General features: G+C 45.2%; 1 protein-coding gene across 1 annotated transcript in view; it reads right to left on the bottom strand.

The window, feature by feature from the left end:
• The window catches only part of LOC309329767 (uncharacterized protein), a 32,408-nt gene extending 18,019 nt beyond the window's left edge, over positions 1 to 14,389 (bottom strand). The window contains exons 1-8 of the mRNA XM_081840778.1: positions 14,230 to 14,389; positions 11,386 to 11,717; positions 7,983 to 8,144; positions 4,858 to 4,897; positions 3,474 to 3,610; positions 3,272 to 3,363; positions 1,248 to 1,475; positions 171 to 295 (exon numbers count right to left, since the gene is read on the bottom strand). Of these exons, the coding sequence (XP_081696904.1) occupies positions 171 to 295; positions 1,248 to 1,475; positions 3,272 to 3,363; positions 3,474 to 3,610; positions 4,858 to 4,897; positions 7,983 to 8,135 (775 nt within the window). The 5' untranslated portion in view covers positions 8,136 to 8,144; positions 11,386 to 11,717; positions 14,230 to 14,389. The remainder of the gene's footprint in view (positions 1 to 170; positions 296 to 1,247; positions 1,476 to 3,271; positions 3,364 to 3,473; positions 3,611 to 4,857; positions 4,898 to 7,982; positions 8,145 to 11,385; positions 11,718 to 14,229) is intronic.
• Between the last annotated feature and the right edge of the window lie 470 nt (positions 14,390 to 14,859).

The following is a 14,859-nucleotide window of genomic DNA, read 5'->3' as shown; positions in this document are numbered from 1 at the left end:
TGCCATCATATCAAAAACACTGTTGTATAAGGCAGAACAGACAATTCATATAGATCACAGACTCAGCAGACAATTCATATAGATCACAGACTCAACTGCATTGACTATCCAGACTTGGAGAACAAGTTCGCTGTGCATTAATACAGGATGAATGTCCTGCGAATACATACCCAAAAACTTCGGAATGCCTGCCACTGCCTCCGGGTCGGTGACGACCTGTGATATGACGCAGTGTTCCTGAGCCAGCTTCAAAGCTTCCTCTGCCACAGTAGCTGCCCCAAGCGTGGTAGCAACGCTGGACCCAGAACAGGAAAAGGAAGATCAGTGGGCTGGATTTTGTTGGTTGGATTTGGCTCAGGTGAACAATGTGTGATGACAATGAGGCTATATTATTTTTATTTATCTATCATCATCATCATCATCATCATCATCATCATCATCATCGTCACCTACTATCACTGAATCCCCCAAACAACTCTGTGAGGCATGTTAGGCTAACAGCCAGTGACTGGCCTCACCCAGTGTTCTTCATGGTCAAGTGGGGATTTGAACTCTGCTGCCCCAGGTCCAAATCTGACACTCGAACCGCTGCACTAGCTCCCAGTATTACATTGGTCATTTGCTCTGGCCTCAGTCAGCCCTCGCTTGCTTGCTTTAACCAACCCAGGGAGTATCAGCCTAATCCTCCGTCTCAGCGTTGCTGCTTATAAAAGTCCACAGGGAAGAGGATGGGGACAAAACTAGGAGAAGGTTGGCTCTGCCTGTCATTGGCTATGGCGCCCCCTACTGTTGGGCTCCCTGTCTTCCGCCCTACCAGACCCAATGGGCACCAGCCCACATCAGCTGTCACACTACCAGTAGTGGCTCCTGCCCTGAGGTAAGGGGTAGTCTTTTACCCTCCTAAAAGGTAAAGGGACCTCTAACCTTTAGGTCCAGTCACGGACGACTCTGGGGTTGTGATGCTCATCTCGCTTTAATGGCTGAGGGAGCCGGCATACAGCTTCCAGGTCATGTGGCCAGCATGACTAAGCCACTTCTGGCGAACCAGAGCAGCGCATGGAAATACCGTTTGCCTTCCTGCCAGAGTGGTACCTATTTATCTACTTGCACTGCTAGGTTGGCAGGAGCATGGACCGAGCAATGGGAGCTCACCCCATTGCGGGGATTCGAACCGCTGACCTTCTGATCGGCAAGCCCTAGACTCTGTGGTTTAACCCACAGCGCCACTAAATGTGCCATGTGCTCACCTGGTAATTTTGGGAAGTGTCACCAGCTCCCCCTGTTTCAAGGCAGCATGGAAGCTGTGAGCTCCCCAGGTCTCCATGGCGATGATGGGTACGTCGTCCCAGCCTGCCTCGCGGAGGCCCTGGATCACCCCACAGAGCATGCCGCCCCCTCCGACAGAGAGAACTATCACTCCAGGTTTGGACTCCATCTGCTCCTTCATCTCTGCGACCATGGTCTTGTGCCCTTCACTGCAAAGCAGAGGGGACCCAAAACATCAAAACCAAATGTCAGGGGTGGGAAAGAGAGAGCTGGGGGGTGGGGGCACTGAGAGAAGAGCGCACTCAAAATTTCTCATCATTTTTATTGATGAGGGGGAGAAATCTGGTCTTTTCCTTTGTTGCAAGAAATCCTTGCCATATTCTCTGCTCCCTGCCCCCCAGGCCCCGGTTGAAATTCCGGGGCATTGTGGGTAAAAAAAAATGGCCACCAGGTGACCAAAATGGCTGCACTTCGGTTCAGGCATTGCTTCAGAATTGTTAATTTGGTACTGTTTCAAAGCTGAATGGAGCTGAATTTCTCCACCATTCCAAGTGGCAGAGGTCAGAAAGGGAAGATTTCTGTCTCTTGTTTTTAAAAGCCCTTATCTCCTCTCTTCCCCTTTTTAATATTCCTCTTATTTACAAAAGATGTGTGTCCCTTATTTTAAAAATTATTATTATTTTAGTTTATTACCTGCCCTTCACCCTAAGGTCTCTGGGCAGGTTACAACAATATAAAACACATTAAAAATAATGTTTAAATCTTTGAATTACAACAACAAAAATCTAAGGTGCGTCCTGAAAATATACCATATTGGCCTGAATATAAGCCTCACTTCCCCCCCAAATTCCAACCGCAAAAAGTGTGGTTTATATTTGCAACCTTACGGTATGCAGCCAGGATCCTGGGACAAACAAGGACCAGGAGCACGGCAAATCAGTGCCCGCCCCGTGCATAGTCCCCCATCCTCTCCCCCAAAGGCCGGGAAGGGAGAGAGCAAGGAAGGGGAAAGGCTGCCGGCAAGGCAGCATGGCTCCTTCCCACCCACCCCCAGTATGCAGCCAGGATCAGCAAGGAAGGGAGCGGCTTATATTCAGGATTTTTTTCTTTTTCTCCCCCCCCCCCTATTTTAAAGGTGCAGCTTATATTCAGGCCAATACGGTACATATCAAGTGCCAAAGGTCAGGGTAAAGAATATAAGATGAGAAGAGTTTGTTGGATCAAGCCAATGGCCCATTTAGTTTAGCATCTTGTTCTCACAGCAGCCGACCAGATGCCTGTGAAAAACCCACAAACAGGACATGAGCTCAACAGCAACTCTTCCCTCCTGTGGTTTCCTGCATTAATGCCTCTGGCCGTAGAGGAAGAGTGCGTAGTAGCCACTGACAGGCTCCTCCTCTGTGGATTTGCCTGACCCCTTTTTTATTTTTTACTGTTTCATATTTATATTTTATTGATAGTTTTGAAGTGAATTCGAATGAAAAAGAGAAGAAAAGATCTTCTTTTTAAAGAAACAACCCCCCCCCCCAAAAAAGCAGAGGAAAACAATAACAACGAAATGACAGTAAAATTTAATTAAGGTAACAAAACTATATAGTGATCAGTGGTACTTTGGTTCTAGAATGTAATCCATTCTGGAGTCTGTTCAAGTTCCGAAACGTTCAAAAACCAAAAACTGAAAGCGGAAGTCTCAATACGGAAAACTCAAAACGGAAGCCGCGTTTCTTGTTTGACTTCCAAGCCGCGTTTGAAAACTGAGGCATTTGCTTCTGGGTTTTCAGCCTTTGAGTTCTGAAACGTTTGACTATGGAGGTATTCGAAAACTGAGGTACCACTGTATATGTAAGTCTAATCCCCTTTTTAAGACATCTATGCTGGCAGCCATGGCTGCTTCCTGAGGGAGTTCCATAATTTAAGCGCAGTGTGAACAAGTCTTTTTTTTCATCCTTCCTGAATCTTCCTAAACGGATGTCCACTAGCTCTCACTCACTCATACATCACATACCTGATGAGAGGGTCACCGAAGGGAGGCACAAAGGTCCAATCAGAGTTTCTCTTTACCATCTCCTGGGCTTTGTTCTTGCATTCGTCCAGCGTCTAGAGGAAATGAAGTCATGTTATTAGACTAGGATTCTAAGAAAGATTTGGTGTTGGGTTTGCTTAAGGCTTCCAACATTTTTTCTCCTGTGATAACCTCCCAGACCTACCTGCCCAAAGCACACCGTGGCTCCCTCGTCTTTCATGCGCTCCACTGTGAAAGCTGGCGTGGATTGGGGCACGTAGATGGTAGCCGGGATCTCCAACAGTTTAGCACAGTAGGCAGTTGCGAGGCCGGCATTTCCCGCTGGAAGAAAGCCCATTTGACACCGCATGATGCTAGACCTCATGAGGGTTGTCCCCATTCCTCAGCCACCAAAGGCGTACAACACCTTATGTGTGTTTGAGCAAAAAAACCAGGAATATAAAGAGACCCAGAGCAACAGCATTTATAATAATATGAAGTTGGTCATGTCCATTAAGTTCAATGGGTTTCCTTGGAGTATGACTACTTCTGGATATAATCTAGGGCGTCCTGCCTAAGGTCATCTAGTTTGTGGGAGAGGTAAAATCCGAACTGGGGACTTTCTGATTTGCAGCTCAGCCTCTAAGCCACCAGACTGTTGTTAATTAAATTTGTATACCGCCCTATACCCACAGGTCTCAGGGCAGTTCACAATATAAAATCACAATCTAAAAACACAAAATACATAATAAAAATAAGAACAACCCAATAATTCCCTGCACCACTTTTGCATTTAGACTGCCAGTAGTTTGGTCCCCAAGGCTGTTGTTCGCATCTGTATAGGCACAGTAGGGTTGGGCAAATTGGTCCCTTTTGGTTTCTCTCATTTTTTCCAAACTTGGGTTCAGTTCTTTGCATTTCCATCTTGGCTTGTGGAAACATTTTTTTCAAATCCTTGCAAAAATTCACCAGCCTTTTAGTGTGATTCCCCCCCCCCCGCCCCATGTACACATAAGAACATGAGACGAGCCTGCTGAATTGGGCTAGTAGCCCTTCTAGTCCAGCATCCTGTTCTCACAGTGGCCAATCAGATGTCTCAAAGGGAAACCCACAAGCAGGGCACAAGCAATTGAGCCCTCTCCCCACCTGAGGTTTCCAATTCAGGCACATTGCTGCCTCTCACTGTGGAGCTAGAGTACAGCCATTGTGGCTTCATTTTTATTTATTTATTTTTTTGCAAAGCACTTTCGCCTAATGCATTTTTGTATGTTATTTTCACTCTCTCACACACAGACATGCATTTTTATGCCCATTCCTTAAGAACTGCGTAGCAAAATTCAGAAAAGTGCAAATTCCAGAGGGTGGCTCTGGTTTTGTTCTCGTATTATTTTGGAAAGTGAAAGCGAAATTTGGAGATTCCCCTTTATATGCAAACTCAGTTGCAGTTCTCCTCCAGCCCTCATCTCATCTCGCCATTCTCCATCCTGGAACTAGCTTGCAGGGGGGTTGCAAGAATACCATCCTACAAAGCTGGCGAAGGCTCCCCCTACCCATGGAACCCTGACATTGTCCGCAGAAAACTATATTACCTGAGGCAGAGACAAACTGCTTGCTGCCTTTTTCGGCCATCTGTGAAAGCAAAAGAAGAGGAATGTGTGAACAGAAGCCATCTTAACCCCACAGCAAAAACAACCCCACCACCCACGGTTCTTTCCAGGCAGGTCTAGACCAGATTCTGCCCTCCTGACCTCATTATGAACCTTCGCAGAATGCCCAAAGAACTCTGCTAGATCAGAGCAAAGGCCCATCTAGTCCAACATCCTGCTTCCAGCACTGACTAGGTCCCTAAGATCCCCCAAAGCATGCTATAAATCTGTTAGTTCTTCATGAAGATCTCAGCTTTTAAAACCCCCATTTAAGTCAGGCAGTTAAGGGAGGGTGAATCATGCATGTTTAGTGCCCGATTTGATTCTTCCCAGAAGGAGTCTTTCCCCCAAACAAAGATGGCACCTGCCTGAATATAATTGATGTAATTGAATATTTAGAAATGAAATGAAAAGCAAGCAGCCTTAATGTTTTTAGATGCAGAGAAAGCATTTGATAATGTCTCCTGGGACTTTATGTTGGAATATATGAGCTGTGGAGACATTTTTATAAAAGAGGTAAGGCAATATATATAGAGCAGTCAGCAAAATTGATAGTAAATAATGTGTTAACAGAGAACTGCAAAATAAACAAAGGAACTAGACAAGGCTGCCCACTGCCACCTTTATCGTTTATATTAGTTTTAGAAGTTTTGGCGCAAAAAATAAGAGGTAACCAAGAAATTAAAGGAATAAGGGTGGGACAAAGACAATATAAATTAAAAACATTTGCAGATGCTGCGGTGATATCTGTAGAAGAACCAATAGAGACAATTCCAAAAGCACTAGAAGAGATTAAAAATATAGAGAAGTAGCAGGTCTTAAAATTAACAAAGATAAAATTGAGCTCCTGGTAAAAAATATGAATAATGAGAGGATGAACACATTACACGATATATCTGGTCTAAGGATTGGGGGAGGGAGTTAGATATCTAGGTGTATGATCAACAGCAAAAAATATAAATTTGTACAAAGATAATTATTTTAAAACACCTGGGAGGATATGAAAAGAAATTTTCAAATATCGGGTAGAACAAAACTTTCATTGTTGGGCAGTGTCAACCATAAAAATGAATGTATTACCAAGGATGTTTTTTTTGCTTCAATAAATACTGGTGATCAGCAAGACAGGTTGTTTCAATAAATGGCAAAAATATATTTCTAAATATATCTTGCCAGCGGAAGAAACCGAGAATAAAATATAAAATATTGATAGATGTGAAAGAGAGAGGAGGTTTTTCCCTGCCTGGTATGAGATCATATTATGAAGCTTCCTGTCTGTGCTGGTTGAAGGAATGGTTGTCACTGAAGAATCCACATATTTTAAACTTGGAAGGTCATGATAATATATTTTGGCCGGCACATGTATTTGTGGTATGAAAAGGTGAAAGTATAAAAAGTATTTACAAATCATATAATTAGGAAAAAATTGTGTAAAGTATGGGACAAATATAAAAATGTATTTGAGTCAAAAACACCACTTTGGCTTTCACCACTGGAAGCCGTAGCAGTGAAGAAGAAGGAGATGGTGGAAAATTGGGTAATTTATAGAAATTTGTTAAGAGAGGAAGGTGGAGAATTCAAATTCAAAGAAAGATTCAAAGAATTCAGAGAATTCAAAGAAAGTAAGGAATGGTAACAACATGGATACAATATCATCATTTGAATGAAGTATTCAAAAAAATATGAAATGAGCATTTGGGGGACAAGTATCTCAGTTAGAGAAAGAGACTGTAATGTTAAAGTGATGTTTCAAATGCATAAGATGTTATTGGAATGGGAGACAAAAGATGAACAAGTGACATCTTCAATGATACATTGGGCAATAGATATTGGTCATAACATAGAAATGGAGGCATGGGAACGATTGTGGAATATAGATATAAAATTTACAGATATAAAATTTACAGCACGTTATGCTTTAAGAGAAAATTATATGAAAATGTTATACAGATGGTACTTAACACCTAGCAGATTGGTAAAAATGTATAAATCAAAATTGAATAAGTGTTAGAAATGTAAGGAGAAAGAAGGTACCTTTTCCCATATGTGGTGGTCATGCAATAAGGTTAAAACTTACTGGGAAATGATATATAATGGAATGAAAAAGATGTTTAAGGTAACATTTGTAAAAAACAACAACCCAGAATCTTTCCTTTTAGGGATTATGGGATCAGAGTTACCTAAATAATATAGAAATTTATTTATGTATGCAACAACAGCTGCAAGAATGATATTTGCCCAAAAATGGAAAGAAGAGAGAAGAATGGCTACAGAAATTAATGGACTATGCAGAAATGGTGAAATTTACAGGAAGAATAAGAAATCAAGACAACAAACTTTTTATTCAGGAATAGAAATGGTTTATCAGCTCTTTTTACAAACAAATTGTGAACAGATTAAGACATTAGCAGGATTACTGTAAAAAACCCTCGCAGTTTCTAAAGCATATATGAAAATAGATCAAGAAAAGAATAACTTAAGATAATTGGAATGTGCAGGTAAAGATTAAAATAAATTTATGGAACCGCAGGATGAGGGAGAGGGAAGTTGGGGTTTGAAATGTTAAATTATTGCTGAAATGTTTATTTGCTCTAAATGAAAAATTAGAAATAAAATAAATAAATAAATAAAAAGATGGCACCAGCCAGACTGAGGAGGAGGCTTCAAGCTTGTGGCAGTGAGTTCCCTAAGCTGATTAAACAATATCTGTTATGTGCAATATCACTTCCCACCAGAAGGTTCCCATCATAGGAACACAGAAAGCTGCCTTTACCTGAGCTACAGACAATCCTAGGGCAGTAAAGAAAATCAGTGATAACTTTTGCCATTCTTTTTCATCTTCCATGGGAATGTACCATCTAGTAAGCCAGACAACTGGCTTGTTGTCTACACTGTCTACAGTGTTTTCTCTGCACTGACTGGCAGCAGCTCCCTAGGGTTTTAGGCAAGAGTCGCCACCAGCCCCACCTGGACAGGCTGGGGATTGAACCTGGGACCTTCTGCACTCAAGGCAGCTGCTCTGCCACTGAGCTACGAGCCTTCCCCATATAGCCTTCTCCTTTCCTTACCGCTTTGCAGTAGTTCCCTATGCCTCGTATCTTAAAGGAGCCGGTGGGTTGGGAGTTTTCGAGCTTCAGGTAGACCTTGGTACCAGCCAATTTGGAGAGGTGGGGGCTGACCCGCAGCGGAGTGACCACATGGAAGGGCTTGGAGGAGGCCATTGCGGAAAGCTGAGGGTAGAATGGGGATTAGGTACAGAATAAGCACAGTGGAAGAATAAGGCGGGAAAGACTGTTTTGCTTCCTCCAGACTTCATTTTGACACTTTCTTCATGGCTATGTAGTTGAAGTCCATTGATACAGTCACAAACGGCCAAGGTTGTGAGTGCTGAGGTATTAGAATTTCAAGTCTCATTCTATTTAAATCAATCAAGTTTCTAGTCCTCATGCTACATATACCGTACATTCTTGAAAGTGCAGGCAAGTCAAGCTTGCTGATGGGGTAAGCCAGGGGTCAGCAGACTTTTTCAGCAGGGGGCTGGTCCACTGTCCCTCAGCCCTTGCGGGGGGCTGGACTATATTTTGGAGGGGGGGAAATGATACAAGGGCACCACAAGCCCTGTGTCTTGCAAGCGGCAGGGGCTGGCGGTGGTGGGGGGACGATGAGCGGTGAGCAAAAGGGCTCTGGAGAGGGGCTGCTTAAAATGGTGGCCGCTCGAGCGCTGCTGCTGCTGGCACCAACAAAGACCAGCCCCCCTTCCTCCTCTAGGCAGGGCAGGGAGAAGCCAGGAGGAGGGAGGGAGGAGACACCACCGCTGCCATGTGAGGGAGAGGGAGGGAGAGGGAAAGAACACACACACGCTGACGTCCATGCGGCAATTCCTGGACCCTCTGTGGGCAGGTTCCAGAAGGCAATTGGGCCTGATCCGGCCCACAGGCCTTAGTTTGCCCACCCATGTTGTAAGCTGTCCTGTGACTGCAATGAAGCTTCACTGCTTACTCCTTGTCCCCTCTTTGTGATTGGCTTTTAGTGCTGTGAATTTAGAAACTGAAGTTTCATTATTTTTTTAAAAAAAGAAAACAAGCTGGTTCCTGAGCCTCGTGGCAAAAAACATACTTTTGAACGTCTGAGTACAGTAATCCTACCGCTTTATTTTACCATCTTATGAAAATTCTTTAATAAAATCTTTTTTTTTAAGGGCAGGAATGAGGAAGATTATGGCAAAATGGGACATTGTGCAAATCATCAATTTGCATAATTTAGATACGTCTCAGAATTCATCCGAAATTTTGATGGGGTTTTACTTTTAATTTAAAGAAAGTGTGTACAACCCTGCAGACAGACAGCTGAACTCTCAGCCTGCTGCTAGTGAATTGCTTTTTCGCACCCTTCTCCCTACCCGTTCTGCTCACTTTCACCCTGGCAGTGCCCATCTCTCCGTCTGGGGTCCCTGCCAAGCTCATTTTGGGTGGTTGAGGTGGGGAAACTGCAGGGTGTAAGGGGAAGGCTCTCTGCTGCTCCCCATATCACCTACCGTATTTTTTGCACCATAACACTCACTTTTTTCCTCCTAGAAAGTAAGGGGAAATGTCTGTGCGTGTTATGGAGCGAATGCCTGCGGGTGGCGGGGGGGATCTGCTGCAGTCGTGAGCAGAGGATCCATGGTTCCCCTTCCTTCCCTCCTCCATGTTTACAAAGCATGGATCCACATGGATCCTCAGGATTTTTGCATTGGGCTACTCCAAACTCACTGTCAGATCACGTCTGTGGCCACAGCATGAACCACAAAAATCATATATCCACTATTTTGTTTAGAATATTTTCTTTCTTGTTTTTCTCCTCTAAAAACTATGTGCGTGTTATGGTCTGGTGCGTGTTATAGAGCGAAAAATACGGTATATTAATGGGTGATATATATACTATATTAATGGGTGATGTGCCTGAAGCTTCCTGTCTTAACAGCTGGGTTTGCACACATGCATAGCTCTTTAAAGAAAGCTGACATTCTACCCTTCACAGCTGTTCAGGCTTGGGGACAGTGGGGAGCTGTGATCAGCCCCTTCCTTCCTTCACTGCCAGACATTTTATTTGTCTTTCACATTTAAAAGGCTACAGACACATGCAGCTCTCCGGGTGCTCTGTGTGTGTCGGTTTTCCACGTTGCAATTTGGCCACAGGATTCCGACCATGACGGAGAAGAATTCAAGGCAACTTCAGCACACGGCCCAGGGGTACTTCCGTTCCCATAGCTTGAAGTCATCGTTGGGAGTTCCCAGCTGGCTTCTCTAGTTCAGAAATGGACTTACATAGCCAGGCTGAGAAACACGTCTGGTTGAAATCCTGGGAAGTTATTCTAGGCTTGAGAAGACAGCCCTGGGCAGAGGGTGTTGCCTTATATCAGGTCAGAGGATTTGCTCCTCTTGACCCAGTATTGTCCACTCTGACTGGCAGCATCAGGTGGTCTTTCCCATCACTTGACCCTTTTAACCAGAGATGATAAGAGACTGAACCTGGAACTAGGGACGGGCAAATCTGTTCCTCCTGGTTTCTCATTTTTCCAGTAATAAGTTCAGCTCTCCACACTTTGCATTTTTTTAAAAAGTCCTTTTTAAATTCATCAGCATTTTAGTGCTAATTTTCTCCTCATCTAAATATTTGTATACCATTTTACTTCATGTGCATATATCTTTTTCAGCAGAGAAATCTCCCCTAATCTAATGCATTTTGTATATTGTTCCTCTAATACGTGCATTAATAATAGGCACACTTTAGCATGTGCATTTGGAGACGCATCACAATATTCAGAGAAGTGATGAATTTCCACAGATGGCTGCCTTTCGGCTGGCATATTGTTTCAAAAAGAATGAATTAGATACGTTTGCCTTTGGATGAATTGAATTTGTCCCCCTCCCATCCCTACATGGAACCTTTTTTTAATTTATTGCATTTATACCCCATTTTTTTTCCTCCAAGGAACTCAAGGGATGCAGTGTACATGGTGCTCCCTTTCCTCATCCCTTCCCCACAACAACCCTGTGAGGTAGATTTGGCTGAGAGGCAGGGACTGGCCCCAGATCACCCAGTGAGCTTCATGGCCAAGTCGGGATTTGAACCCTGGTCTCCAAGATCCTAGTCAGACACTCGAACCACTATGCCACACTGACTCTCCACTGGATAACCATCTTTCCCTAGCACCCCACTGTGCTCCAAATCAACCCAAGGCAGTGCTTTAACATTCCTGTCTACAGCACTGCTAAGACCTCTGAGTATAGGGCAGTGTATAAACAAACAGACTCTCCCTGCAAGCAAATTTTCTGTCTTTACCTGAACCTCAATTATCCAACTCTCCCAAGGATCCAAATTTGCAGTGCAAATGGCCTATACCTTGCTTATCTGAAGGCTAAAGGTGTGCATTACATCATGATGCACATTGTCTAGTAGACCTCCAGCCAGACAATGAGACGCACTTACTTGTCGAGGGTCTTAGAAGAGGCTTTGGAGCTTGGCTTGCAAAGCGGTTGGACGGCAGAGCTGGGTGCTTGCGGTGGTGTTTTGGAGGAAGCCGCTGGTGGACTCAGAGGGGGGCTCTCCTCCTTCTCCTGGGGGTGGGCTGCCTGGGTGCTGTGCTTATCTTCACGACTCTGGTCTCATTGGGGGAATGTTGGTTTCTCTTGGCCCCACTTTATAAGCCGATGGTCTTGGCTTGGTGCTGGCCACTTATGGGAGGCGTGGTGCACTCCCCACAACCACTGCCCTCGCCTCTGAGGTCATCTCCCTTCCTCTCCTCCAACCAGAGATCCGACCTAAGGGAAAGGAGCAGAATCAATGCTTAAAAGGATGTCAATCAAAGGGGAAACGGGGAAGGGTGTGCGTGTGATTCATTGCAAAAGGGGGGAAGCCTATTTCAGTCACTCCACTACCAAAAGAAGAGGAGCAAATGAGAGACAGACAAGGCTAGCTGGTGGAGGAAGGAGGGGCTGGGGGGACAGTCTGGGGTGGCTGCTTCAGACAAAGGGCCCCTTAACTCAAATGGTCCAGAACCGGCTCAAACCAGGTTGGCAGGCTGGGTCTGGAATGACGATGAGGCAGCGTTAGGAGTGAGGCGCAGGGAAACACATTGACCCCAGCAGATAGCTGTGTACACACCAGGCATTGCAAGCAAATTTCCTCACACCCAAAGAATCCTGGGCACTGTGCCCTCGGGTTAAGTACTTAATTCATTCCGGAGCTCTGTACTTAACCTGAAACTGTTCTTAACTTGAAGCACCACTTTAGCTAATGGGGCCTCCTGCTGCTGCTGTGCCGCCAGAGCACGATTTCTATTCTCATCCTGAAGCAAAGTTCTTAACCCGGGGTACTATTTCTGGGTTAGCGGAGTCTGTAACCTGAAGCGTATGTAACCTGAGGTTCCACTGTAGTTTGTAAAGGCTGCTGGCGATGGTAGCTCTATGAGGGGGTCAACTACAATTCCCAGGATTTGGGGGAGGGAGACGTTCCAAGCTCCTAATAAGGGGCATTTTGTAGGATCAGCAGAATGAAGGGCTGCAGCTTCTGCAGGGAGAGTGAACTATGAAAGGGAGCACGGGAGGGAATTCACGAACACAGAAACACAGGGAGATGGCTTTTCCTGAGTTGGTCCATCCGGCTCAGTGCTGTCTACACTGACTGGCAGAGGCTTCAAGCAGGGAGTCTCAGTTCTACCTGGAGATGCCGGGGATGGGAGCTTCTCCATGCAAAGCAATTGCTCCACCACTAAGCTATGGCCCTTCCTTTGGAAGCTGCCTTATACGGAGCCAAGCCACTGATCCATCTAGTTCAGTATTGTCTACTCTGACCGGCAGGAGCTCCCCATGGTTTCAGACGGAAGTTGCTGAGCATTGAACCTGGGACCCCTCTGCATGTAATGCAGATGCTACCCCACTGAGCTGCAGCCTTTTCTCTGTGACTCTCCATCCCCATACATAAACAAAGTGTGTGGGAGAATGGTCTCTTTGTTCACAGGGTATAGAATGATCTTCCCTCCCCAAAAGCCTCTTCTTCTGCTCATGCTCCATCCACTGACTAGCTGGGTCACCTGTTTTCCTTGGTTTCGGTGCTTCCCCTATGAAACAACACTTGGCTGTTATGAGATATCTCCAAGCAGTGAGAGATTCCAGCTCATGCTCAGAGTTACATTTGCTTAGAATGAAGGTCAGCAGAGACCGAGGTATCTTTAGGAAATATGGTTCTATTTTCACTTATATACAGTGGTACCTCGGGTTACATACGCTTCAGGTTACACACGCTTCAGGTTACAGACTCCGCTAATCCAGAAATAGTGCTTCAGGTTAAGAACTTTGCTTCAGGATGAAAACAGAAATCGTGCTCCGGTGGCGCAGCAGCAGTGGGAGGCCCCATTAGCTAAAGTGGTGCTTCAGGTTAAGAACAGTTTCAGGTTAAGTACGGATCTCTGGAACGAATTAAGTACTTAACCTGAGGTACCACTGTACAACCTGAGCATAAGATCTTGCTGGGGTGGGACGGGGCGGGGAGGCTCACAACATTAATACTCCAACAGATCTTGTGTCTATGTTCATTACAAGTTTGGATCCAGCACAGAGCGAGCGGGTCTTTGTCTCCAGCTTCCAGCCTGCCTCCAATTCCACTCTCTCACACTTCCACCAAGCAACTAGGTACTGGAGATCAGGGAAGGCCCACCCATTTCTTCTATGGCCACGGGACAACTTCTCTGGTTCTGCTAACCATGGTGCTTAATTAGTCAGACATCGGATCAAATAATTGTAGAGTTGGAAGGGACCCCAGAGGCATCTAGTCCAACCCCCAAAAGAATTCCCGAGAGATGGCCATACAACATCTGCTTAAAAGCTTTCAGCGAAAGAGGTTCCACCACCTTCTGAGGTCACCCACCCAACGTCAAAGAGCTCCCAGTGTTGTGGGTTTGAGTCCCACATTGAGCAATATATTCCTGCATTGAGGGTTGTTGGACTAGATGACCCTTGTGGTACCTCTTTCCAATTCTGCAAGTATATGATTGTGCATCTCCTTGAGATCTGGAACCTTAAAACTGAAAAGAAAAGCACAGATTCTCAGAAAACACCGGATTTTCATAGGGTTTCCAGAATCCAGGAGAATCACGTCTACTCACAGCCCTGGTGGAATAATGGAACAGCCAGCTGCTGGCTGTTTGCAAGGCTGTAAACTTGGGGGTGCTTGTGGTGTTCGGTGGTGGTGGTGGTTCCAAATTTAGGACATTGATTTCTAAAGTCCAGGAGGCTTTCTTTAGGTTGATCAGCAAAGGCTGTAAACTTGAATTACCTGAGACGGGGCAGTGTCCCCTTGGAGGTCTAAACGGACCGTAAGATCACCCACAGGTTGTTCTTAGTGCATCTAGGAGAAAAAGGCAGGAGCCCCTAGAGACTCCCAGTGTCTCTGGGCTTCAGGTGTCTGTTACTGCAAAGGAGATTCCAGAATCCCCCCGGCTTCTGGTTGGCTGGAGGTGAAAGGTCAAACTCCAGAGATTGTGACATCCACTGACACCAAGGCAACAGAGCCAGGCACACACAGGGGAGCCTGATCAGCAATCTAGGGAGCCCCGTGACCCCTCTAAGCCAGTTTTCATAGGAATATTGGAAGCTGTCCTATACTGAATCAGACCATTGGTCCATTTTGCTCAGTATTGTCTCCACCCCCATCATCTAACTCGGACACTGAGGTCCAACTCTGAGGGCCTTCTGGTGGTTCCCTCACTGTGAGAAGTGAGGTTACAGGGAACCAGGCAGAGGGCCTTCTCGGTAGTGGCACCCTCCCTATGGAACACTGTCCCATCAGATGTCAAGAAAATAAACATCTATCTGACTTTTAGAAGACCTCTGCAGGCAGCCCTGTTTAGGGAAGTTTTTAATGTTTGAGGTTTTATTGTGTTTTTAATATCCTGTTGAAAGCTGC

This window comes from Podarcis erhardii (assembly GCF_964252035.2).
Source record: "Podarcis erhardii genome assembly, chromosome: 15".
NCBI classification, from domain to species: domain Eukaryota; kingdom Metazoa; phylum Chordata; class Lepidosauria; order Squamata; family Lacertidae; genus Podarcis; species Podarcis erhardii.
The sequence above is the reverse complement of the archived record's forward strand: the minus strand, read 5'-3'. Positions and strand labels throughout refer to the sequence as shown.